Source organism: Phalacrocorax aristotelis, chromosome 4, assembly GCF_949628215.1.
Source record: "Phalacrocorax aristotelis chromosome 4, bGulAri2.1, whole genome shotgun sequence".
NCBI lineage: Eukaryota > Metazoa > Chordata > Aves > Suliformes > Phalacrocoracidae > Phalacrocorax > Phalacrocorax aristotelis.
Window position 1 is genome coordinate 34,488,829 of NC_134279.1, and position 26,866 is coordinate 34,515,694.

The following is a 26,866-nucleotide window of genomic DNA, read 5'->3' on the forward strand; positions in this document are numbered from 1 at the left end:
GTAAAGACTTGCCTATGCTGTAAAATCCTTCCTTGTGGAAGGAAAAAATAGTACTGCTGATTAACTTCTTGCATTGGTTAAGCAATCCAGGTAAGTATGTTGGAGAGCTGGCTCATAGGCCCCTGGCCTTACTTGTTAGTCCCTGCTCTATTATGAGGGTTTCTTTTCTTAAAATTCTGCAAAACTTTTTTTTTTTGTTTTGTGGTTTTTTTTTGTTTTGTTTTGGTTTTTTTTTACAATTTAGTCCAAATATTTTCCAGCACTTTAGAAACTTCCCCCTGTCCTTTAGAAACTTTCCTTTTCTAAAAAGGAAAGCAATCATCGAAGCAGCTTAGTGTGGCCATTTCAAATAAGCTGCAATGCCTATATTTGATCCTGTTTCTGTTTTCACCGTCCCATGCCACACCCTTCACCTTTTGTACTGTTATGGCCCTGGCCTTTCTTCCAGTACCGTTATTCCCCTTGTCTGCTTTAAAGAATCCTTTATCCTTTCAGCATTGCAAGCTGCTAATGCTGAAACTTATTATTTTCCTAGGTTTAGAAAGAGAAAATAGTGTGTTCCAGCTGACAAACACAATTTGGGGCCTGCTGTGAAAAGCTGCTGTTTCTTGGAAACTTGCTTTTGAGGACACAGTTACCTAAATCATGACTTTGAATCTACAAGGACACGCTGTTTCTTGTTCATGCTTCTTTAATATTATCTGGGCATCCAGCAAGTATTTAATTTCTCCTCTTGCTCCCATGACAACTATGTATTGTGCTGCCAAACTTTTAGATTTTGCTGTACTAGGTGTCCCTTAGAGGCATCACTGCTCTAGCACTGGCACTCTTACTACTATTCTCCTTCTCGTTGCTGTCTTTCTAGTTAAAAAAGAGGCTCCCTTGACCATATCAACTGATCAAGAACTGAATGTACTGCAAAATGAGGTTTGTTTCTCTTGTCATGTTTACTGGATCGGAGAAGTCACAGGAATTCTGCAATTCCTGACCTCTTTTCAATGTCCTCAGTGAAGATTTCACCAATATGAAACAGAAGTGGTAAGGCCAAAAGTTTTTTTTAGAAAGGCCATTTATCAAATGCATCTATTCTATGTGCTTTGTTCTTTCCTGGTCAAACACTATTTTCACTGTGGATAAATCCTGGTTTTTTAGCATTCTTTAGGAGCATAAGACCTTTTGGAAAATTGGGCCAAGAGTGGTACTTACTTTGAAGGAAAGCTCATCTTCATTTTCTCCATGAAAATCATAAAGAGCTTTGGCTTTTCCTTTCTTCCTTCCTAGAGACTGTGACAGCTCTACCCTGGCTGCAGAATGGGGACAAGACAAGTTATTTAGATTGGAGTGAAATATCTCTGTTTCTGGAGTAGTTTCCTGTCATTCTCCTGTTTTCTCCCCACTATGTGCTACCGGGTGGCCTATTGCCACTTAGCAAATTTACTGTCCTAATGGAATAAAAATCTCTACTGATACCAGTTCATTTTACAGTACTAACACATTCCAATGGTTCTGCCTCTAAGAGGATTAAATCTGAAGTTCACTTACTTGAACTTTCCAATAGCAATACCTAATAAAAGCTGTCTTTTCCTCTTTGTACTTGGAGATGAAGTGGCACTTGGTATGCACTCTTTGCCAGTTAGGTGGAATTTATTTCCTGTCAACTTTCACTTATGGCTTTACTTGCAAAAACTATAGGGAAAAGAATGTGATTTTCTGTGTCCTCTGTGAAGGTTTTGACTGCGTTCATTTGAGGACCAAACAGAAGCTTGAGGACAGCAAGCAGCCTTCATTCCTTGCTTCAGCAAGTGCATTACAATAGTTCTGTGCCAAGATGCAGCAGTTATTTACAGCTCTTTGGCTCTGCTGCAGTGTTTCTCTTCAGCTGAGGGAGAACCTGGCTCCCCCCCCATCTTTTGTACACCTGAATTCCTACTAAAGGCGGCTCGATGGTCCTCTCCTGTGTTGCTTGTGCCCAAAGCATGCTTTAAACTGACCCAGAATCTGTTTCACCTCCCAGATTACTTACTGACTAAAGCATTGTATTGCCATTATTAGAGTGGTTCAATGCTTAGTTTAGCTTTATGATATTAAGGACTGTGGTGGTGTGTGTCTTGTTAATGCTAATGGAATAGTTGGGTTCTCCTAGAACTCTGTCATGACTGTCACAGCCCAAGGAACAATGAATTGCCATCTAGGAGCACTGTACCTGAGCAGGTCTTAACAAAAACTGCTGGGAAAATCCCTTCCTTTTCATTCAGTCTTCCTTTATACCACTCTGAATCTACTTGTTCCAGTATTTGGATGTAGTCTCCCTTTTTAAAGGATAAATCGTCTTTGGTTTCTGCTGTAAAATCATGAAGTGCTTCGCACCACTCTACTGAGCGTCTGTTGTTCTATTCAAGTGAACAGAAGAAATGCATTAATTTTAGAAGCGTTAATGGAGCCCATAAGCTGATAGATACTGGTGAAAGCAGCTGAACAGAACACGGGTGTCCTGAATTTCTCTCACACAATAGTTTCACTGCAGATGTAGACTAGAATGGCATTTCAGCAATTACCACAGAATTTCATCTAGGCTCAGACGCATTCCTTTTTATCATTGGTGGCAGGGGACAGGATTAATAAATTCAAAATTAGACCACTGCAGCAATACTTAAAATAGAGCTAACAAGAATTTGCTTAAGGACAAAGAATAAAAATTTACTTATGTTAATTTGCCAGAAGCTATGAATTCAATCAGTTTAGGCCAACTGTCAGAATTCAAGCACTGTGTGCTGTGGGAGTTGTGTTACATTCAGGTGTAAAGCTGGGCAGCTAATCTGACATTATTATAGAAAGTCTATGTAAATCTATGAAACCACTATGTAAATTCTGTCCCTCACTACATAATTTTATTACCTGAGGAAGGGAAGAAGAAACCTCCACCTTGTTCTTCAGTGCTGCTCCTGTACCTGTGTAGGCAAAGGACAACTTAAAATAGCAGCAATGACTATTCAAAATGCTACTAACAGAAGATTTTAGATATTCAAAGTGATTATTAAGAATAACTTCTTGAAGTCCTACTATTCCTTTTGATTTTTCTTATCTGTCTCTTCTCCCTTTCTCCCTCCTTCCCACATTCATTGTCCTTTTGGGCTTTTCTCCTATATGCTGCCTATATACATGCAGTACAAAACCGTGTTCTCGAAGATTTTTGCAAACATACTCCTACCTGTTCCAGGCAGATCTTCAATTACTTCCACAAAGTTCAAGGGGAAAATTCCAGATGTGCCTCTGAGCTCTCCTTTGGCCCACTCTTCATTTACATATTCTTTAAGCGTAATGGTTTCACCTTCTGAAAAACTGAGCTCATCTTTCTGATCTCCAATATATTCAAATCGTGCTACACACCTTGGGCCCCTGCACAAACAAAAGAGAAGCTTACTTTCCTTATTTATTATTGTTCCCTAATAATAAGGCAGCATTGTGCAAAATATGGATTGACATCTTTAAGTAAAATGATGAAAGAATGAAAGAATGCACTGAAGATACAACAGGTAGAAAACTGAGGTCTAGCCCTGATTTTTATTTCTCGTTTCTGAGGAAGATGAGTATGGAGTCTGGAGGAACTACATGCAACTTCTGCACCCCAATTCCTGGCTGTTACAGTATTTTGCATAAGACCCTATTTCTGTTCCAAACAACAACAACAACAAAAATATCACTTTGTTTCTGGGCTACCTGTCCCATTTTATATTTTTGCCTGTATCCAAGTAAGTGCTTTTGTTAAGAGTTTGATGGGTTTTTGAGCTAGCATCCGATTTAGATGCAGTCAGTTGTGTATTTGTCCCAAATACGTGGATGTTTCATTGGGGGAAGCTAGTTTTTATCTACTTTGTCAAACTTTATTCTGTAAAATCTATCCCAGGCATGAGGAAATAATCTATCAAAGAAAAACACCAATGCATCTGATAGATTTTACATAACTTGGTATAATACTGAAAAATAATTTTTTTCCTGAACTTAGAGTAGATATAATAATTTAATAAACTATTAATACACATTTAAGAAATTACTCTAAGATGATTTTTGATTTACCAGGAAAACTATGCTGGTAAAAAGTGATAATAGGCTTTAATTCTTTCTATAGAATCAAAGCATCAACCAATGTAAGAACCTTGATTCCCACCCCTGTCCCCCACTCACATCTTTGCAAAATCTTCAGGACAGAGCTAGCACTTTCTGTTTCTTTCTTAGTTGCAGAAGCAGCTTTTAAAAATAAAGTTTTGGTTAAGACAAGCCAAGCTCTATCTGAGGAACAAACTGAACAATCCCATTGATACTAGTTCCTGCCTCATCCTGAATTTGCTTTAATTGCTGCAATGAATGATTATGAAATCGAATAAATAATTATTGAGTAAAAAGAGCAGGAAAAGTTGTTCCTTGCCCACAAATCTTAGTACGAGTTGTTTGCAAATTAGAAATTGAAGTCCTTGAAGTACATTTGATAATTTAATCTGGGGCACTTTAGATTCACCTCTATATGCTGAAGGTTAGATAGATTTCTTAAAGTACAGCTGTATTCTGTCCCATTTTATCTTGTTCTTTCAAATGAGTAGAAGCCCTACTACATGTTAGACCTCATGAAGATACTGGAAGAAAATAACAAGGCCAGAAGCAGAGAGGAGTGTGCAACGCTGCTGATGTTAATCAGATTGGTTCACAATATCTGTGACCAGTTTTCATGAAAGATTATAGGAAATGCTCTTCTAATACATTTATTCTAAATATTTATTATAAAGGTAAAGTGATCTACCGATTTTCTGAAACCATGAAGTGAGTTTTTAGGCTTTTTTTACCTGAATATGACTCTTATGAAAACATCATAAACTTTCAGTTTTGAGAGCTTAATTTTTAAAATCTATTTTGGCAAAGAAACTGTTAACCAAATTAACCTCAGTGCAGATAATACCTGCTTCAAAGTTATCTTTCTTTTTACTTCCTAGTAAATCAACACAAGAAAGAAAATAAGATTTATCTGACTCACTTAACACATTGTGATGAATAGGGTATTTTTTTCCTGTTGCCTTCTTCTGGAACATCAATCTAATAAGACAACAAAATAAGTAAAATCTTCCATTTCAAGCTCATGCAATGTAGCTACAGTAAACTTGGAACTGGTTAAAATAATCTATTTTTCAGCTAAGCATCAGCTCCAGTTATGACCTCCATGCGACGCTCCGTAGTTGCTGGCATGCTATGATATATTACCATATTAATGTAGATTTTGGGTTTGTACACCTGATTTCTCATTTTTCAATCTCATGCAAACAAGGAGCACTATTTAATGTTTTCTGTTATGAAACTGGTTTACTGTTTCTACTTGTGGCATGACTGACAGAAAATGGGACTGGATGCTACTATATGTTGTTGCATTTAGCTCCCAACTTTCAATCGGTAATTCCTCACTATTATTTACTAGCACAATATATCACAATAGACAAAATTATTGTTTACACGTATCCTTTCTGGGCTTTGGACAGCCAGCTGTCCTCTGAACAAAAACATGTCTCAAATCTCACTTGGAGAAATATAATTTAGAAAATCAATACACGGATATGTCAGACAGCATTCAAGTCCTTTATCACAACAGGATTTCAACTGTATTTTTGGCGTGACACCAAGGATGATCTGTGGGATGTATAAGACTACAGGGCTAGAGACCCTGGCGAGGAGCTTTGGGTTAAAGCTCACTGTCACATGAGCCAGTTCCCACAAAAGTCAACAAGAATGTTTCATTAACTTATGTGAAGGACTGGGGGAAATCATGATGCCTTTTTAGGACAAATAATCTTTGCAGTGCTCTTGCTAGAGGAGCTGGTATCTGTGGTGCTCTGAAGGTTCTGTGGGAGGTAATAACCGTGTATTGTTAGGTGTCCAGACCTAAGCTACTACCCAGCTCAATATTGTAAAACACACTATATTGTATTGTATAGAGACCTTGTATCAAGATCAAATCTGACATGAACGAACAGAAGAATTCACTCAGGAAATTAGCCTCATGTACTGCACTTTTTTTTTTAAATTTTGCTGAAACGAAAGAATTTTTGTACTCGGAGAGTAACCACCTTCTACAACTAAAATAGAAACTTGAAACACATCTTCCCTAGCTTTTACGGAGTTGTATCTGTCTGTATCACTGCAGAATTTGACCCCAAATAATCATTCCACTGCTTTAACATCTTTTCTTTATTAGCAATCAGTAGTAATAAGAGCTTTTAAATTAAATTCTTGGTCTGTGTAGAAGCAGCTTATCAATTTAGCTAATGAACCTTTCTTGTGAAAGCGAATTGAGCACGGTTCCATTATTACTAACCCCGAGTTTAGCTTTTATCCTTCAGCACTTCTCAAATCTAAAAAATTTTCTCCTGTAACACCATTACAAGCTAAACAGACACCCTATGCTCTCTGATGGTTACCAAATACTTGGTATTGCCTATGTAGCAGCAGTGCTCATCTCTGCCAGCTGCCCCAGCTCAACAGAGACACTGTCTTTAATGCCCAGCCATAACCTTCACTGCATCCTGGTGTCAGTTTAGCAGCCCTCCATCTCCATACGGCTGGTGCGGATAGCCCAGTGGCCCCGTCTACTATTGGAAGATGGACTTCAATCTCAGACTCAGGCTTGCAATAGATTTGACTCAGCGAACCATACTGTATCTCTTTTAAAGATGAGGCACTCGATTGCTACCAGGCTCCAAAACAGCACCTGTCTCTTGCCTGCCATTTACTGTCAAGTGTTATATTCAGTAACAGGATTGCTTTAAGCTGCTAATTTGCCACAACACGGTCTCCTTGCACTGTGCCAGCACAACCATTTGTGCAGCCACTTAGTAAGCCACTTAGGCAAATTGATCCAGATGGAAAAAAATATTCTAGGAAGAAAAAACCCCATGTTTCATTGTGTCCAACTGCTGCCCTGACCTAGCTCACTACATGGTTATAAAAGTGGTGATTCCAGCGCAGTTCAAGGGACAAGAAAATGAGAGAAGCTGTGGGGGTGGGGAGAGACACAAAAATCAACCATCTTACTGGGTGTTGATTCTTAGATGCAGCTGTGAAAAATAATCTGCTCTGTAGACCCTGTGAAAATACCCATGTTAACAAAGAGAATTTGGTAAGGGCCATGATTTTGTCATTTAGCTTCAAGTAACACAAGTTGGTCATGCCAAATCAAGCATCTTTCTAATACTGTACAAACAAGTTCATACGTATTCTGTGCTGCCAGAGCAAAAAGAGATTATTTAAATACAGAATGGAGTTAAACACACAGGAGCTATAGTAAAATAGAACCAGAAAACAAATGCCATAGGATCTTATGTAGCAATGTAAACAAAGCCTACATACAACTACTTTAACAAAGCTGGCAGGAAATATCCCTGTGCGATTCCCACATTTTCCTCTGTACCACTCAGTATCGATTTTCTCCAAAAGACAAACGGTGTCTCCAGAATGAAGGTCCAAGTCATCAGCATGCTCTGTAAGACAGCATCGTTTCAGTTAACGGCAGTTGTCACACTCACTGATTTTCTCTAAGTAAATCCCTCTTAATATTAATACCACAGGCAAAACTAGAATAAGTTTTCAAAAAGTCTTTTAATTATACTTGATAAACCCATTAGCTTTAACTAAACGATTGGCCCAACTACAACTAAACCCATGGATCTGAATCACTCTACATGCAGACCTTGCAGGCTGAGCTTCCTCGTCATTTTTAAACTCCAAGTCTTGGAGCAAAACAAGCTTTCAGAATAGTCACATTTACTTACCTGCAGGAAAATCATGCAGGACTACAGCATGAGGTGCACTTGTGTCAGAAACTTTTGGAGGGTGGTTTGAATCCTGACAACAAGAAATAAATCCAAATAGTTTATAAATCATGGAAGATACTCACAGAGATTCTCTGTTACGTACTCAGAAAGTAATTTTCTGACTTTGGACACAACATTGTTCTTGTATCAGAGAATCACCTTTGGAGGCAACAGTAAGTATTGGTCACACAGCTATGGGTCTGAATTCTGCATGCCTTTGCCTATGTAAATCAGAATGCATTTCACCAAAATCTACTTTTGAGCCAGTAAAAGGAAGGCATGGCGTGTAACTTTTCCCAGTATAGACAAAGCCTCAGCTGTCCCTGTGGGTCAGAAATCTGGAGCATCGATAGCAACTCTCATTGCAAGGGATGTGGCCAAATTTTGCACTGCTGCTCAGTACTGCATGCCACCAGTTACTCTTCCTTGCTTGGCGAGGACACCCTAGCCCAACTGCCCCCAGCACACTCAGCAGGGGCAGCTGACTGCCAAGCATTTTAGAGGGGTGAGCAAACCACCAGGCCTTTGCTTACAGGAAGATAATGCTGAGGGGAAATTACAATTTTGTTGTGGGATCTTTATAAAGATAAATTATATTGAAAATGCTGAGCCTTCTTCTCTATCCCACCCACTAGGAATTTTTAGACTGTACTAATGACAATCACTGTGTGTGAATTACATGCAAAGTAATTCATTGCATACAAAAAACCCAACCAAGAAAGCCCAAAATGGACAAAGATAAGGCCAGAATAATGTGAGTTACAACAGATAACAACAGATTGCCTAGAAATCTATTTCAGCCATGTAGGTTTCTGATAATAATCAAAAAGGCTGCTCATAGCTGTAATTTATATTAGCCATTTAATATTAATAGTCATGCCCTAAAAACAGGTTAGGTTCTGTAGAAGCAGTGAGAGGAAAATACTTTGAAGTCCGTATGTCAAAGCCAATTCACTGATATATCATCTACAGCACTTCAAAGAACTATTAGATTATCTTTTGCCCACTTATCACATACTCCGCCAAGGGAGTGATTATCTTCCTGTGAGACAGAAGCTTTACCAGTTTCCCTTCTGGCACTTTGAGTAATTACTGTTGCTCTGCTCCATTACCAGAATATCCTCGTGCTATAAGGCAAATCACTGTTATTGGGTTTTGTTTTGGTGGTGGTTTTGTTTTTATTAAAGAAACACAAGGATTTAAAAAACACTATTACATTTATCTCCCAGTGTAACCTTTAAAGCCTAAAGCACTTGATACTTTAACGAAACAGAGGAGACTAGCTCATTAAATATTTATCAGCAGAAAAAAATTCCTTACCTTACAGGACAGTTCTCCAGTGCTCCTGGGAAGACAATCTTCCTTGGCAACTCCATGAGGCACAGGTAGCTTGAATAGAAAGAGAGGCAAATGGAAAAGTTTGTTTCACTTGTAAGCAAGTGAAAATGGTGAGACGATGAAACTATTCAAGCCACCTATTACAGGTAACTAGTTTAGGAGTCCAGTGGAAGAAGACAAGCTCCTTTGGAAGGCATTCCAAATGGACTGCTGCTGATATGAACTGCCACTTCGAGAAACCCAGGTGTTGTCACATGCTTTAAAAGTGTCTTAGCCACCTAACTGGTATCATACCACACGGTGCATGATGTTCAGCAACACACTGACACAGAAATGTATTCGTCATGGAAGGCACTGGAAGAACAACCTGGGAGGAAAATTTAGTTGACAGTAACACTTGAGGGCAAGGAATTACTAGTGATCTGCTACTGAAAAAAAAATCTCACAAAATATGTAACATGTTTCATATGTAAATAGGTGTGGCTACACCAGAGAGGAAGCAACGTACTTCCTTTATCTCAAAGATGTTCCTACTATCAACTTAGATACATCTTTCTCTTTCTTGCTCCTCTGCTCCACCAAGGAACTAATTTCAAGAGTGAAGATCAAAAAGAAGGCAACAGAAAGCTTCCACTTCATGCTGAATGTTAATGTTGTTCATGCTACGGTTGTGTGGGTGCTTTTTTTGACAACAGCACTGGTTCAAGCAGTCACCAGCTTCAGCACCAATTTCAAGTATCTGGGGAAAGACACTCTCCTTTTTATCTGTAATGTTGATCCATTTATACTTAATAATCCTGAACAACACATGCAATACCAAAAAGAAACATTTTTATAATGAAAAGGGATGGCATCAATAGGATGAAAATGTAGAAGTAAGTGATGTTACATTCCTCACTCTTCGCAGGTTTGGTTAAGCAAGGTAAACTAGCTTTAAAGTTCTAATGTTCCACATTTTTCTTAGGCATTTTGACATATACAGGGAAAAATAATATACAAACACAATTATTTAGCATCATTTTACATGCTGTAATAGAATTCAGAACTGGTGACTGTAAAAAGAACCCCCAAACCCTATGCATTAAAGAGATAAAACATCTATACACAAAAATGCATACACATATATCTATACTTTGCATGTATAAATTGCTTTCTCTAGTATTACCTTACAGTGCTTATTACTATTTATCTACTAGTATTTTCTAAGAAAGATTATGCTGATAGATGCAGTTTGAAAGCCACATTGTAGCAACCTACTTTACTACCTTTTTCACTACTATTTTAACCAGCACTGTTTTATAAATAATAGTCTCAGAGTACCTCAACTCTCACCATGTATTTATTGTAGAGAGGATGACCTGGTTTAGGTCTAGGAGGTAATGCCAGATCTGGACTTCTAATGACTTGACTTTTTGCTCTCTGGGGTCCCAATCTGAACTTGCTGGGCTTTTTATCATGAGCAATGTCAGAAATAGATCGTGGAAGAGCATCCTTCTGGGAGGAGGTCTTGGCTGCAGAGAGTTTTGGTGGAGGCGGCCTTCCAGGAACACCTTTAGGTGGGGGAGGTCGAGCAGGTATAATTTTTCCATCCACAGGCCTAAAAATTGGGCAAACCATCAGAGAAATATGCATATTAATAAGCCTGCCAACTTATACTCCACCACAGCCCTAGCTGTAAAGAGTATGCAATAAGGAAACTTGACTCACGATGACCTGGGCTGTCGAGTGTGTAGTAACCGAAGCTCTCTGGGAATACATGAACTTTTCAGATACTGTGAGTGGATGATCAAAGCTTTAGACAGATCCTTTGTCTATGTATTTTCAAGTCTGCTCACTACTTTTGCTTATCAACAGCCTGCCAGCTTTCTTGGGCGCCCACTACATAAGCAGGATTTCTTTCAGCAATCCACCTTTAGAAAGAGCTTTGACTGAAGCTGCCTCAGGATGGAGCTGTTCTAGTGGACAGCTTTAGTGAAAGCCCTGAGAAACTCTGCTGATCTAGCTGGTCTGCAGGAATCAGCCCAGCTCATTCCCTGGGATGTCACTTACCTTTGGGCCTCTGCTGAAACTGATGACGTATGACGCCACTTTGACAATGACATCAACAGCAGAATTTACCATTTTTATGCAACAGATATCTACTGCAGAAAGAAAACACTGGTGAAAATACTCCAGTTTTCTGGCAATGCTGGAGATACCCCACTCTCATTAGAGTACCAGTAGTTTAGAAACCACAATCAGAGACTCGTAAGTGACAGTGGTAATTTAAAAAAAAAATTTTAAATCTAAAACAATACCCCTTACTAACCATTGATTAAAAAAAGCTCTCTATACAGCCATGTATTTTTAGAATCAAAGAGTGTGGCCAAATCAATAATTTGCTAATTAAAAATCACCTGTGTTATAAACCAGCATTAGGTACACACAATGTTGGCTTCCTGTTGTCACGAACCCTGACACTACCACTATTTAAAAAATACAATATTGTTTTATTGTTATTGGGAAATCTTCAGCCAGTTACCGCAAGTTTCTGCTACAATTGCCTCTCTTTTTTCATATAGTGTAATTCAGCATAATTATTTGCTCATGTGATTTCCTCAAGGGTCTGTAAAAATTACCAACCACAACAAACACGCATTAGTGGATCTTTGGAGTATCCTTCTGACATATTTTTTGAGTGTCATCCACCACTTGAGAAGATATTAGTGCTCTACTAATACTCCTGATAAGAGTTCTCTTACTATTTGAGTATGGACTATTTTTTAAATTTCAAAAAAAAATTTACACTTCTGTTCAACTTCTACCTCTCCCCTTCCTTGGCTTCATCCTAAACTAAGCATTTTTAATATTGACAAAGGGGAAATTCCAAGTTAGACTGCATTGAATCTGGAAACAAACCAACCCATACGGTTGTAAGGCAACTCGACTAAACAAGAAAACCTGAACAAGCAATTCAGAGAATTATTACTGCTTACTTTAAAAAAAAAATTTAAAAATCCATTTGAGCAGAAGAATGAAAGGACAAAACGTCTGCTGCAGTTCCAGAGACCCTCAGGAGAATGGGGAATGCTGTTATGCTAAACAGAACAGGGGAAAGTAACAAACCCAAAAGGGGCAATAATGAGGTGTTTTCCTTGTGGGTACAACCACATTCTTTCCTGTTAATGAATACTCATTATTATTGGTAGACTAAGTTTAGTAACTGAACGATCCTCTTCTGACACAACAGAGCAAACTCTTGTGTTTAAACCCACAGATTTAGAGTGCAGATGCTGAGATAGCCGCAGTTGGCCAGCTAGCCAATGCCTTATCTCCCTCCAGTTTGTCTGGCATTTAGTTGACCTGAATTTAAATCTGGTCCACCTACTTTTGCCTCTGCAGGCCTTCTTTGTTGTTGGTTCAAAAGAATAAAAAAACCCAAGGTTATAATCTATTCTGCAGCTTCCATGGGGTTTTAGGTCTGAAGTGAACTGCATAAACTAGCCAGTGCTTCTGGGAAGGTGCTGGCCCAGCATCTGCCACCCCCATTCCTTCACCACTCAAACCCAGCCACAAGTGCAAGTGCTGTTGATCAAAAGGTCAGCAACAGGCAGGAGGGGATGTTCTACGTTCAGCTGTGGGTGAAAAGGTTAAAGATGCAGAAAGGAATGACTGTCAGCAGCCACTGTACATTAGCTGAAGAGCCAAACAGCTGTCCTCCTATAATCTCCCTGCTCATACCAATAATGTACAAACAAGTATTAATCAGCTAGCAACTTGGTCCTGCCTATTTTTTAGTGAGCATACTACCTACCCAGGCCTACTGAGTTAGGTAGGACTAGACTTGGTAGTGTCTACACTGGGACTAACTAGGCAAACTAGCTCTGAAGCACCACTTCTAAGTGAGTCATAGAAGAACTGCACTTACCTTGGGGGTAGTACAGGTTCTAGCTGAGGCACTCCACATTGTTCTGAATGATCCGACTCCTACAAAGATTCAAAAGAAAAAAGCCATTTCTTTAAGCCTAAGAAATGAAAATTATCTTGTTTAAATGATGCATTTCTTATATTAAATTATAATCTACAGACAGGAAAAGCAAGAGTTCCTGGAGGTCTGGAAATAAAGTAATAAGTATTATGGTGTGTCCTAGCATTTTATAGTCTTGTTGGACATAGAGGGAGGTGTAAATAACCTGGCTGACCACCTGAACCACACCTTAAATTGTGCATGAGGTATGACCCAGCCCTCTTTTCCAACTACATGGGAGTCAGGGCTTAAAAGCCAAATTCAGGAGAGTCATAAAAATGTACAGTTTCACTGTCCATAGGATTCCAACTACTGCAGTTACATTATCAATTTTTATTTAACTTCGACAGATGAAACACTTTGAACATGCTTAAAGCAGAGAACATGACATTGATGCAACTCGCACAGGACAGTGTCTCTTGCAAATAACATTAGCTCTCATTAAAGAAGGCATCTAAGTATGTTTCCTAGAGATCTAACAGATAAACCCTGGTGAATCTTGCTTTGGCAGATGAAGGCGTCACTCCTCCCAGCTGCCCATCCTGACCCTGCCAGAGATTACTACCCTGCAGCAGAGTCAGCAGAGGGGAACATGTGCCACGTCTGAAGGGCTTGGACCACAGTAATGGATTAACAAGTTACCATCCTTTCTGCCTCCTGCTGTTCATTTCCATCCCAGTGCCTGCGAGTATTGCCAGCTCCTCTGAACAAGCACAGCTGCTTGTGGAACAGCATGGTAAATCAGAGTGCTGAATCTGGGTTCAAAAGTATCCTTTTTGAATCAGTAGTTTTAAAGAGATCTGAACAGTCTTGTTTACTTAATTAGGGATACATATGCTTGAAACCAGTAAACAATTTCTGTGATCTTTCCCACCTAGAAAATACCTAAATGTATTTTGTGACAAAATTTTGACCCTTGATTGAGTCCCCAAATGAATGTTCCTGATCAAATGATCCTGATTAGAAAGAAAACAACCTGCCACTTTCAGATGGGGATGTTATCCTCATACCAAAAATTTTCCTCTTCTGTGTGAAAAGGAAGAAATCTGTATCAACTGCTGCTTACAGTCAACAATTTTTACTGTTGCTGGTTTATCACTCCCACTGACAAACAATACTAGTTTTAGAAGCACAGAAGTTCATATCTTTCCAAAGAAAAGATTTAAATGTTTCAGTGGATTTGATGCAGTCTTTTTCTTAAAAAAATCCTCTGAAACTTACACATGCCTGTCACAATAACCTGGATGACATTGTAAAAGTTTTGGGGTTGCATTGTATAAAATGTTATTTAATGTCTTGTATTGGAAATAATTTTTTCAGCATTATCCAGAAAAGATGGGACATCTATGAATAGCCTCTTCAGTCATGACATTTAAAAATCTCTTTATCCTATTAGCAGAGGTAGCCACAAAGACATTTGTTGGCAGCTGTCCATCTAGTGAGGGCTTTTGATTCGATTTGATCTCATCTTTCTACTGCCTGTGTTTTCCACAAGATTCTCTGCAATTCTTGCCATCACAGCACTCAATATTTAGAAATCCTACTGTAATTTTCCAGTTTAATTCCCATTTGTAACTCTGTGTCAAAGGGCGTACAGGACACAGAGCTACAATGGCTACCGTTACTGTGTGCTCAGAAGTGAGGAGCAGAGTCTTACTTTCCGAAATAGGTGGTTCTATTCAGGATCTGACAGGACCAGTAGAAAACAACTAGAAGGAAAGAGCTGAAGAAAGCAAGCTTCATTCATCTACAGAAAAGTTTCCTCTGCCTGGAAATTAGCACAGACACCAAGTGGTACTGTGTGTATGAAGGTAAAAAAAAAAAAACAAACCACATTTCTAAATGACTTTGACAATATTTCACTATGTAAATCTCACTGGACTTTAAACCACTTTGCAGTGCTTTTGAAACTAAATTGTAGACTATGCTGATTCCAGCTGCTAAAAACAGAAAATTGAAGATAGATGTGATCAAAGTTTAGTAAAATCAACAAAGTGCTTTTCAGAACTGACAGCAGGCTAAATTACCTAATTAAATTACAGGATGCAATTAAAAGAAAAAAGCCTTATATTTTTGAGTAGTCCTTTTCATCCTTTGGTCCTTCAAGTAACTTGCTTTACAAATGCTTGAGAGTCACAAGAGATCTGTTAACCAAAGCAGACAAAGTTGTAACACAGGGAAAAAGTTCTAACTTACCACTTTTTTTACTAGGTCACCACTGTTGGGTTTTCCCACTGTGATATCGGAGGTGTTCCCAATAGGCTTTTCAGCAGGAAGTGGTGGAGGGCTATGCAGGATTTCATTTAAAGCTGTAAAAAACCCCAAAAGTTCCTAAATGAAAGTCTAAATTAATAGCTTCTTTACATGGACCAACAATAGGTAAGTGAGTGCACCTTGGTTTGGGGCATTTTTTTGTGAACACAACTTCCTTCCTCAAAGCCAGAGCGGCCAATGGGCAGGACCACTTAAAGACTAGTGAAGCAAAAAGGGATGTGAAGTGAAGGCAACGTTGCAACTCTGAGGCTGACTTAAGGAGTACTTCCCATCCTGCATAACAGATCTTCACTTTACACTCAGGACACCAGCAAGTTATTCTAGAGCTTCAAGGTTTCAGCTGCAATGCTTGTTGATATCATATTAGACGAGTAGAAGAGTTTCTACCCCTGGGAATGTCAGGCTCATTACTGGATACCCTGAAACACCATCACCATCTCTCAGCCACATTTCTAAACTGGCTCACTTTTTTTCAGCTGTCAGCTCCTGGAATATCCTCCAGGCTGGAAAACAGCTGAGGGTTATTTAAGTAACCCTGAAAGATCAGGAGACTTGGATGGAAGAATCTCCAGAAAGGTAAAGGCAAGAAAAGAAACAGTTGCCTACTACAAAATTCAGGGTGACAGAAAGAAAACAGAGATGGAAGCTCCCTGGTAGTCTTTAAGGAGCTAAGTAAATTTAGGACATGGAAGAGGAAACAGTAGAGCTCTTACTAGGGAAGAGTGATGATGTCCTCAGTCTCAATAAAGAACACAAAAACCTGCTAATTATATGATATTTGCTTTCAACGTCTCTGCCATTGAAACCTAGAAAGCACTTGGACAGGTTTTGCCACTATATTTACCAATCATTTTGCCTTTACATATTGGAACCTGACCATCTATTTTACAATGTATTTGTATACCAAGAAAATTCATTTCATACAAAAGAACTTCAGACACTTACGCTCTTCTGAGTTCCAGCCAGTCTTGGAGTTATATAAAAATATGTGTAGACAGCCTGGACGTTTACAGACTGATGACAAAGAAGAGGAGACATCCTATCCAAATGAAAACTTTTGGTTGCTCATTTCATGAAAAGTACGCTCAACAAAGAAGCAACACATAGGAAGGAGAAGGGGTGTTTGTTTTTAACACCTCCGTTGCATTACTATGATCTAAAACACTGGTGTGACATTTAAAAATGGATCAGTTCAAGGATAAATTCCTTATTCTTCAGAGCATGTCACAGTTACCATGTTGGCAGTGACTGAGCACAGCGGAAAAAGAAGTTAGTGAAGTTCATCACTCTTCTAAGCTAGTACGATGGATGAAAAGTAAAAAAAATACCTGACAGTAATTGCAAGAGAAATCTTCTCTTATCATACCTTACTGATATATAAAAAGCATGAGAGATTTATTTATTCACACCACTTCAAATCTTGATATATACATAGGTGTCCTAATTTCCTTGCCCTTGCTCTTTATAAGACCAAAATTAAAGGAAATAAAAGAAGAAAAAAAACCCAGAATGCAAGAAGCAGGAGGCAGGTGTTATTTTCAGTGATTGCTAAGTGTAATAACTGAAGTGGAAGTTTAATACTTCCTTTCTAATCACATCTCAACAAAAATGCTAATGCTAAATGAGTGCTTTACTGGAGTTCAAATTCTTAAGCATCCAACTCTGTTCCCTTTTCAGTAGTGCTGGGAGGGTTTGTTGTTGTTGTTTATTGGGGTTTTTCTTTTTGGTTTGTGCTGGTTCCTGGCAGAATTAATTTCCTTCCCTACCCACAATGGTGAAAGACCCCTTGTACTGAGATTATGTGGCCCCCTTACAAGGTAAATCCTACTATATCCATATTGTACCTTGGCCCAGTTGTACTTTTCTCATTTTTTTAACTTTTAATAGCTCACGTTCCCACAGCAGCTCCTATCTGACAAAAGACTACTCTGCTCTCTTGGAACCTGCTTCTGTTCCTCCACATTCCATCAATCTTCCAGCCGCGGCCTCCCGTAAAGCAGCCCTTCACACCCCCCTGACAACGGTAGCCAAGTACAGGTTCACCAGCAGTCTCCTGTGGAAAATTCAGTTACCACTAGAGGGCAGCAAAGGACCAGTTATCTACAAGTTCAAGAGCTATTCCAGCTCAGTAAAAAAAAAAATAATAATAATAATAAAAAAAAAATTGTCAGGTCTTTTTCTTTTTTTAATGGAAATTACAATTTCCTTTGCGGAGAAGAATTATGTCCTGGGTTCTTTACAGCAGTTCATAAACATATTATTCCAACTGAAAAAAACTTCTATTTATGATCGGGTATTAACAGAATTACTTTTCCTTATAGCTTTATCTTCAGTCCTCTCTGCATTTTTAGTCATTTCCACTGCATTTCTTGCATATGCAGGAGAGAAAGCCTGGTATTTTAGCACTGGGGTGGTGGTGGGAGCAAGGGAACTTGGGAAATAATGAGAAAAATCTTAGAAGAAAAGCCACCTGGACATCTAGTTGCTACAAGTTGGCTCTACACCTACTCAGTATAGTGAAATATGATTTTAAAATATGAGTTTCAGGAGCTATCTTATGACATTTTTCCCTAAGCTTTGAGGATAAAACATAAGGCTAAACAGAAGCAAGTATGTACTCCAGCATAGAAAGATCAATGCTAAGACCTTGTGGCTCTATGATAAGTTTCCACTCTGAGATACTGTCAGTGTCATTTGTAAAGCTGTAAAGGATTAGAGGTGGAAGGCATTAGGGATATAGTAACTGTCAGAAAACTATAGTCGAGACCTTGACACAAAATTGAACACATCAGGTTTTTGCATTCCTGTTCTTGCATACCTTTTTTATTCCCTCAAGTGCTACCAAAATACTATTGCTTAAAAGGCCACAGATTTCAAGTCTAACAAGGGTCAAGGGAACTTTTTGATATGAGCTGTGAAAACTATGCTTACACCCCAACTAAGCTGTGTTTGAAGCGAAGTTTAATAAACTAATGTTGTTCGTTTGTCAAGTGGGGGCCCTGCTCCCATGAAACTCGGGAGCGGTGTTGAAATATCCTCAGCTGATGTCAGAACGGAAGTCAATTTGACCAAAGGTGCAGCTTATTGACATAGTTCAGCTGACGAAACAAACTTGCTTCTACTGCAGGGGCCTCCTTCAGCTCTTCCCTGCCAGCCTTTAGATCTCCACCACCACACCGTTTCACCTCTGATAGGCATTAGCTCCATAAATTTTGAGGGACACCAAACTTAGTGCAAGGGAGGGAGCCAGACAAGGTAGCTGGGAGGCAGGGAGAGGGGAACATGATTCTCAGCTACTTCTCCTTCCCACCACAGCCCTTCTGTTGGCTCCTCTGTCTTGTCAATCTGTACCATGGGATTCCTTTGGCAGATAATATAGCTAGTAAACAGCAACTCAATTAGTAAATAGTAAGTCCCCGTTAAAATTCTTTTCTGACAGAGATTTCTCAGACAATTTGGGAGAACAACTTACATTTCCCGGGTTTAGCTGGGATTCGGATCACAGTGGGTTTCCGGGCTAAAGCCGGTTGAGCTGTCTGTTCTTTTGCAGGTTCACTTTTGGTGACAAACTGAAATGGATCTAAAAGGGAAAAAAAACCCAAACCACTCAACATACTTAATATTTATTTGTTGAACACAAATCTCACTGAGTATTGCTTTCATTATTATGGACATTTATATTTCACACCCAAGAAAGTCATTAAAAATATATATAAATCAGGCTGATGCAAATAGCATACTCAGCTCTTTGTAAATAACATGTCTTCTGTACATCTGCATTCATAGTTGACTTAGCATAAATATGCTCCAGATGCCTTCTGGGATTATATAAGCCACAGAACAAGAGGAACTGCATTGCTTGGTAACAGGGACCTGAAATCAGGATGGCGTTAGGGAAACATTTTCAAAGCAGTTGCTCTAATACGCAGACATAGCTGTGAACACATTCGCTAAAAAGTTTTAATCAATAAGATTTTGCCAAAGCTAAACAATCAGCAGCGCAGCAGATAAAATGCCTACAGAAACAAAACAAAACAAAGCATTTAAAAATTACTGATTACAAAATGTCTTTGCTGTAGAACAACTAATTCCCTGGAAGATTCTGCCTCATTTTGTCGGTTATAAACGTGGTATCATGAGGGAGACGGGTTCAGACCAAGGACTGGGAGTCGTGCCTGAGCTCTTCCCCTGCCTGCATTACTCATCCCTCTACAAGCCTGTCCAATCATTCCATTGGTAAGACAGGAGCAATGTTTTCTATGCTTCATAAACTTAAGCACTGGTCTCTTATTAATAGGCATGGGAACATATGTGCATGTAGAAGGCAGCTGTAAAAATACTTGTACATAAATAAAATCCAAACCAATGGGTTCTTTCTCAAGTACACCTTCATGTCAAAGAGCAATACTTCAATTTGTACCTCTTCTCTGTTGTTAACAACTGCTACCCTTTTCTCTGACATTACCAAAAACTGCAGTAAAATGGCAATGCTTACTGTATCGTAAACATGTAAAGTAGAAACTGAAGAAGCACTCCGGACAATAAATTCTCTGTGACGCATATTCGTGGCCCCAACAACTGAGTCTGACCTCCTCTGGTGGCCTTTTTAGATGTATAGCTCAATGAGATGTTATTTATGGAGTGTCAGAGTCTCAGAGAAGAAGTATGCTGGGCATCTCTTTAAATTCTTTAGGACTTTTTATAAAACCATACCCTTTCCCAACACTACCGCCACACTTTCCGACAAAGTTGGAAGCCCTGTGTTTGATAAAATTTTATCTTCAACACTTATAAAAAACAGTTTAAAAGATTATGTAATATGAAGTAATGATTTCTTACAGATAATTTTGGACAGTATAACACAATGCAGTTTATCAAGACACTAGAAATCTGCGTCTGGGAATATACATAAGATTTAAGAAAATCCAGAAATATGGTATTTATTTATGAACAACCTCATCAAAAACCTTTTAGCATTTTAACTAAGAAAGCCTTGGCATTTTTAGCCACGGAAGAAGAGCAAGTAGATCAAGCTCTGTTGGTTTTGTTCCGGTTTGGTTTTTTTGTTTGTTTGTTTTTTTAACCAAAAATAGGCCCAAAGTAATTTCAGAGACAGAAAACACTGAGTAATATAGAGCTGCTGAATTACAGTGTAACAGACTGCCCTCCTGCACGCACACGAGTTGGCGGTCACAGCTCCCCCAGCCTCGGCTGCTGCTCCTCCTTGCCAGGTGCTTCTGCCTGCAGCCCGCTTTGCCCGTGGCCCCAGCTCTCCCCAGCTCCCGCTGCCAGCATGCAGCTGTAGCAACGGCAGGGACAACACGCTGCAGGCCCCTTGCATGCTCACCCCTGCTCAGGTGTCCACCTCCCACTAGCTCCTGGCTTAAGGCTCTCTTTGTAGGCGTATCCGTCATGTACGTGTGTGCCATGGGAGCTTGTGCTGTGGTGTCTCCCTAAGTCAAGATACCTTCCTGCCTACAGGCTCCCCAGAAATCTGCCTGGGTACCTTCATGTCATATTTTAATCATGAATCAAAGTACATCAATTCCTTCTGTCAGGTTGCTTGTGTAACAGCTTTGAGCGTATACTTCAGGTAGAAAGGATCATGACAGGTCAATGATTTGTCTACAGCTAAAGGTATACAGGCTATAGTTAAAAATAAGCCAGTTAAAAATGGCTCCATCACATTGTATTTGAAGACAATGGTGCCTCCAGAAACTAGGCACAGGCAAACCACAATGTTTTAGAAGGTAAGGTTAAAACTAACATCTTGTTTAAGTTACGGATTAGCACTAGCCAGTAAAAGGTTTAGGTCTCTTCAGTGAAAGCTGCATCACAGCACAGATTTTTCTACAGGACTTGAAAACACAGACCACAAGAGGGGTTGCAAGCATTTTGGTAGCATGGTCATCACAAGAAACAAAAACCCCACTCTTAGAGCAAGCCTGCAGTTATAATTTTCTTTTATTCCTTTATACCTATGTCTGCTAGCTACACTGCTAACATTTGAATTGCATTAAAAAGAGATTTATCTAATCTTAACTCCGATGCCGGTGTTCAGAGTGACTTCAGTGCAGCTGAAAAAAAGAAAAATTAAAGAAGGCTGTCTTCTCTCTTTCAGTTATCTAGTAACTCTACGACAGATTTGAGGAGTGACCCTGGCAAGGCAGCAGGACAGCAGGGCCTCAACGCTGCACTGGCCTATTGGAAACTGGAGACACAGGATGAGCAAAGAAAAGGTGAGCAGGGCCAAGCCACGGGCTCCTTGACACAGCAGGACCATAGGGAATGCACTGGCACATGGAGTACCTCTCACGGTAAGGTTCTGCAGAGGTTAAGTTCGTTCTCACACAATCACAGAATGGTAGGGGTTGGAAGGGACCTCTGAAGATCATCTTGTCCAACCCCCCTGCTTGAGCCCGCACACCTAGAGCAGGGGGCACAGGAACACGTCCAGGTGGGGTTTGAAAGTCTCCAGGGAAGGAGACTCCACAACCTCCCTGGGCAGCCTGTGCCACTGCTCCGTCACCTTCACAGGAAAGGTTTTTCTCATTTTGAGGTGGAACTGCCTGTGTTCCAACTTGTGCCCATTGCCCCTTGTCCTGTCGTTGGGCACTAATGAAAAGAGCCTAGTCCCATCATCCTGACACCCTCCCTTTAGATATTTATAGGTATTGATGAAATCCCCCTCAGTCTTCTCTTGTCCACGCTGAACAAACCCAAGCCTCTCAGCCTTTCCTCATAAGGGAGATGCTCCAGTCCCCTGATCATCTTGCTAGCTCTCCCCGGACTTGCTCAAGCAGTTCCCTGTCCTTCTTAAACTGGGGGGTCCGAAACTGGACACAGTACTCCAGATGTGGTCTCACCAGGGCAGAGTAGAGGAGAAGGATAACCTCCCTCGACCTGCTGGCCACACTCCTTTTAATGCAGCCCAGGATACCATTGGCCTTCTTGGCCACAAGGGCACAGTGATGACTTGTGGTCAACTTGTTGTCCACCAGCACTCCCAGGTCCTTCTCAACAGAGCCGCTTTCCAGTACTATTGTTCTACATCAACAATGAGGAAACAGTTTTCCAAAGCCTTAATCTTATAAAACTACAGACATTGTGAGAACAATTGGAAATGATCTTAACACCCAAGATAATCACAGATCTGTATTCTTATAAATTTATGGGAGATTTGAAATTGTACAAAATTACTGTTTGTCCACTGCTAATCACTGCCATACGTAGAAATGGTTTTCTCGACCATTCAACAGTTGGCAGAGGTCTCTAAATCAATAAAACTGAGAAGACATTTTTAAAGTCTGAGAAAAGTAATTTCTAAGGCTGAGAAAACCATTCCATGAACCTTAGTTTTCCACTCATTATCTTATGTTCAATTATACTGTTGTCACCTCATAATTAGTTTAAAACTCATTACCTTGTTTGTGTTATTCCACTCCCCAGTGTTGGATTTGCAGCAGAAATTGGCTGAGTAAAACGACTGCACTGCTTTGTGCAATGGGACTGACAACATATCAAATTTTTATGTTGTTTAACAACAATTGGGCATCGTTTGCGCATAATTCACAAAGGTGTTAAAACAGGATTGTTAATATACTCATTTAAAGTTTCTCAGCTCAAGGAAATTAATCTGCAAGGCATTTTTCATAACACATATCAACAGACTTCTATCGATTTTTTTTATTACATTTCTACCATGATGCTTAAATCCTGTGTCTTCCTTATACTCACTTTCCTACAGCTTCTGTTTCAAGGGTTTATGTGATAACATAATTACTGCGCTTGTTTGCAAGACAGACAAATGAAAGCTGTGTATTCAAATACACCATATATCATCGCTTTCTTTTACCACTTTAGGAGAGACTGCTTTTGTCCCCCCACTCTCTTTTACCATCTTTTTTAAAAATAAAAAATTAGGAGGTTAAAGAACAAACACTAGGTTTTGCCCATGTGAGCAGGACCGATGGATATCTTTCTGAAATATTTATTGGTAGTCTTTAAGAAAGTGGTAGTAAGATGGTAACGGATACCTCAGCAGCCACAAGGGGAAACTCCAAACAAATGAGATGCGGAAAGCTAAAAGCACAGAATAGAGGTATCTGCTGTGAAGATGCTCGCTCAGTCCTACAAGAAGTACTCTCAGTACACACGAGAAAAAACATAGTATGGAAGGTGTTGATGCTGACATTACAACACTTGCCACTACAGAAGTACGTACCTGTGTCTACTTTCAGTGTTTAATTAAAAAACCTAAATCAGCTGTTAAAGGCAAGGCTCACACATTCTCTTCACACAGAACAGTATTGCTATCGGGGTCTTCCAGGAAGACAGAATAGAGCAACACACTATCAACAAATGGTTTTATTAAAACCTAGCTCCATGAAACCACTCTGGTGTTTGTGGAAGCATATTTAACCCATACTTGGGGGAAGGTTTTCAACAACAGGCCCCTCCTAGTAATATGGCTGGAGATTCAATGGAAACCTGACAGATAACATCCCAAAGAGGAATGGGGTCCACGCTCAAGAAACATTGTGATATGCTACAAGCAAACGTCTGATGTTCACTCAGACTTTCTAATTCTCAACTTATTTACAACTATGAATAGACATTTTAAACAGGTATCCTACGTAAATTCCAGCATCAGTGAGCTTCCCAATCTCAGTTTTACCCAGTATTTTTCATCTCCAAATTAACAGTTCACTGTTCTTAGAAATGGTATTTCTGACCCAGAGAGAATAATATGAACTATACTGCCTTTCTCAAAATATGCAATTTGCAGCTCCCTGTGCATGGAAAATTGCCATGATCTGGTCACAACCATATCTTTTAACAGGAACTTTTAATAGGACTGGGAAATTGAAGAAGAAAAAGGGAAAAAAAGACAAAAAGAGAGAGAGAATGGGATGCAGGGTGTCTCAGGATGCAATCTGTACATAACCTGAAAGTTAGCTCAGGTGAAATTCAGGATTCTCAGGATTCTCCTAACAGTAGGAGAGTAGATCAGGTCACTCAAATAAAAGGAATACAGTATTCAGGACTAGACTTAGCATGGCTTCAGACTTAAAATTGGAGCAGGGACAAGCAAATCTGCTAACATAACATTCTAGGACTTCTTTGTCCCCAGTCTACACAGAGGCTTTTCATGACTAGCCCAGTTATTTTGGTAGACGCTATGAATGGACTGTGTGGTCCTGCTTCATTCAAAGATTTATAGTTCATCAGGCCAAGGAGATTTGCTTTACCTGATATGGCACATTTAGTCAAACAGGTACTTGAGCAGGCTGGTAAAAATTTCTTACTTGTAACAACCTTTGCATATAAGTACCTTTTCTGATGTGGTTGCCAAAGCATTAATTTTACTTCTGCGCCTGCTTACGCTGTTTTATCAAAAGCACACAACAGCAGAGCAAGCACACAGTAATTTCAGAAAGTTTTACCCTGAGGATTATCTCTCCTCCCAGAAACATTGTGTCCAGATGCCAAACCAGAAATTTCAAACTTCTCATGCATTAACAAGATTTTATAAAGAGTTGTGCAAAGACTGCAGGACAGGAAGAATTTACCCAGCAACATTTATTGCTGCTCAGAACAGAGAAAATGTATTGAACTACTTGCGTAGCTTTTAGGCACTGCTCCCTGTTCACTGCTGACATCTGATGGATCACCACAAAAAGCAAGGCAACTCAAGGCCAGTGATCACTATTTTTGAGGAACGAGTCCAATCCAAAGAATGAATGATGTTTATAGGATACATGTGGAGTTTACAGAAGGAGCCTAGCCATCAGTACGACAAAAGTGCACAAAGTCAAAGAATTATGTAGAGTTTTATATTCTCTGGAAAGTATAGCAAAAAAAAAAAAAAAACAACCTGCTGGGGGATGCAATAGAAGAGCCAACCTAAATGTACTTGTTGAAAACGCAAGATGTCCTTAACTGAGCAATGAAATATCTCACCCACAGTGTTAGAAGGTTGGAGAGCAGATAAAATAAGATCTACTACTAGAATAGCAAAATTTCTTGGGCTATTGTAACACTTACTGGCAATACAAGCATTTATGGGGTGGAAAACTACGGTGCCATATCGTATACAGAGACAGATATAAATGGACGTTTTCTGAGCTTTCAGCACTTCTCTCTCAAACTACGGGAATGCCCACACTTACTATCTGTGTGTATCTAAAAGTACAACCATTTGGTTCATTGCTAGCTAGTCCATACTAGTAAAGGTGATAGTAATTACACCGTCTTTGGCACAGAAGGACTGCTCGTATCAGCACAGGCTATTATGTGAGAGTCTGGAGAGTTTCCTACCTCATTAATCTATTTTGCTAGTTGAAGAAATACTAGGATAGTTCAGATTGCAAGAGCCTTCGGGAGGTCTCTAATCCAACCTCCTGCCCAGAACAGGTCAGCCATGAGGTCGTGTTGTTAGAAATTGGTTGCATAACCTGATCTAACTTCAAAAACTGGATGCCAAAGGGTATTTGGACATACAGTGAGTGACCAAAAAAAAAAAAAAATCACCAGGGTAATTTGGCATTTAAGAAACACAGCCTTGTCCATTCTTGCCAGGTGAATGAATGCTTGCTCATCGGCAAGGGATTCAAGTGCCTCAAAACAGGCAAGCTGGAAATCTCCAAAGCAGAGGATTGGTGATGGGAAGCAGTAAGGCATACAAAAACTTTTTAATGAAAATGTGAAGGAAAACGGAATTTATCATGTTGTTTAAAATACCTATCTACTTTCCTGCAAAAATCTCGCATGCTTTAAGCAAAGGAAAAAAAAATAGTGGTTTTTTTTTTTTTATAAACACTTCTTTTAAATAAGCATTTTGTCATTCTTTGACAATCTTTCTGGTCAAAGGATATCTGTATTTTAAGTCTTATTGTAAAATAAACAGATCTAATCACCAGAGAAGACAGTTATAATTAAGAACATTATTACTTGTGTGCTACCCCTTAACAGCACCTATAGACATGGAACTCAAAAGCAGAATGATTTGCATTTGACAACCTACAGGGCTCTTAATCTATTACGTACTTACGATTTAAAAACCTTATTTGTTTCCTGAAACCAGATATAAGGCCCTCTCCTGTGGTAACAGTCGAGTCACTTCCAGGCTCCTTGAAGGCTAAAATTTAAGTTTACTAAGCAAACACCTGTAGTGTCTGAAGAGTTAATGGATGCTTGTTACCACTTCTGCTGGAGATTGCCAACCTCACAGCAAAACCAACAGGACACAGCACAAATCCATACCTCCACTACTCCACCCCACAGTAGCATGTCTTCAGGTAAATCTAGCCACCTTTTCTGGGGATGATACTTTTGGCAGTAAGTAAAAAAAGGAGATGGGTAACTTTAAAATAACTACAGGAGTCACTGGAAGTAACAC

General features: G+C 39.5%; 1 protein-coding gene across 5 annotated transcripts in view; it reads right to left on the reverse strand.

Annotated features, from left to right (window-relative positions):
* The window catches only part of SH3D19 (SH3 domain containing 19), a 91,844-nt gene that overhangs the window by 3,502 nt on the left and 61,476 nt on the right, over positions 1 to 26,866 (reverse strand). For all 5 annotated transcript variants that reach the window (XM_075090922.1, XM_075090923.1, XM_075090921.1 and 2 more), the window contains 12 exons: positions 18,938 to 19,045; positions 15,388 to 15,500; positions 13,093 to 13,151; positions 10,518 to 10,782; positions 9,168 to 9,236; positions 7,806 to 7,878; positions 7,384 to 7,514; positions 5,024 to 5,082; positions 3,209 to 3,396; positions 2,896 to 2,948; positions 2,204 to 2,390; positions 1,207 to 1,304 (listed from right to left, as the gene is read on the reverse strand). In XM_075090922.1, coding sequence (XP_074947023.1) covers positions 1,207 to 1,304; positions 2,204 to 2,390; positions 2,896 to 2,948; positions 3,209 to 3,396; positions 5,024 to 5,082; positions 7,384 to 7,514; positions 7,806 to 7,878; positions 9,168 to 9,236; positions 10,518 to 10,782; positions 13,093 to 13,151; positions 15,388 to 15,500; positions 18,938 to 19,045 — 1,403 coding nt within the window. The remainder of the gene's footprint in view (positions 1 to 1,206; positions 1,305 to 2,203; positions 2,391 to 2,895; positions 2,949 to 3,208; positions 3,397 to 5,023; positions 5,083 to 7,383; positions 7,515 to 7,805; positions 7,879 to 9,167; positions 9,237 to 10,517; positions 10,783 to 13,092; positions 13,152 to 15,387; positions 15,501 to 18,937; positions 19,046 to 26,866) is intronic.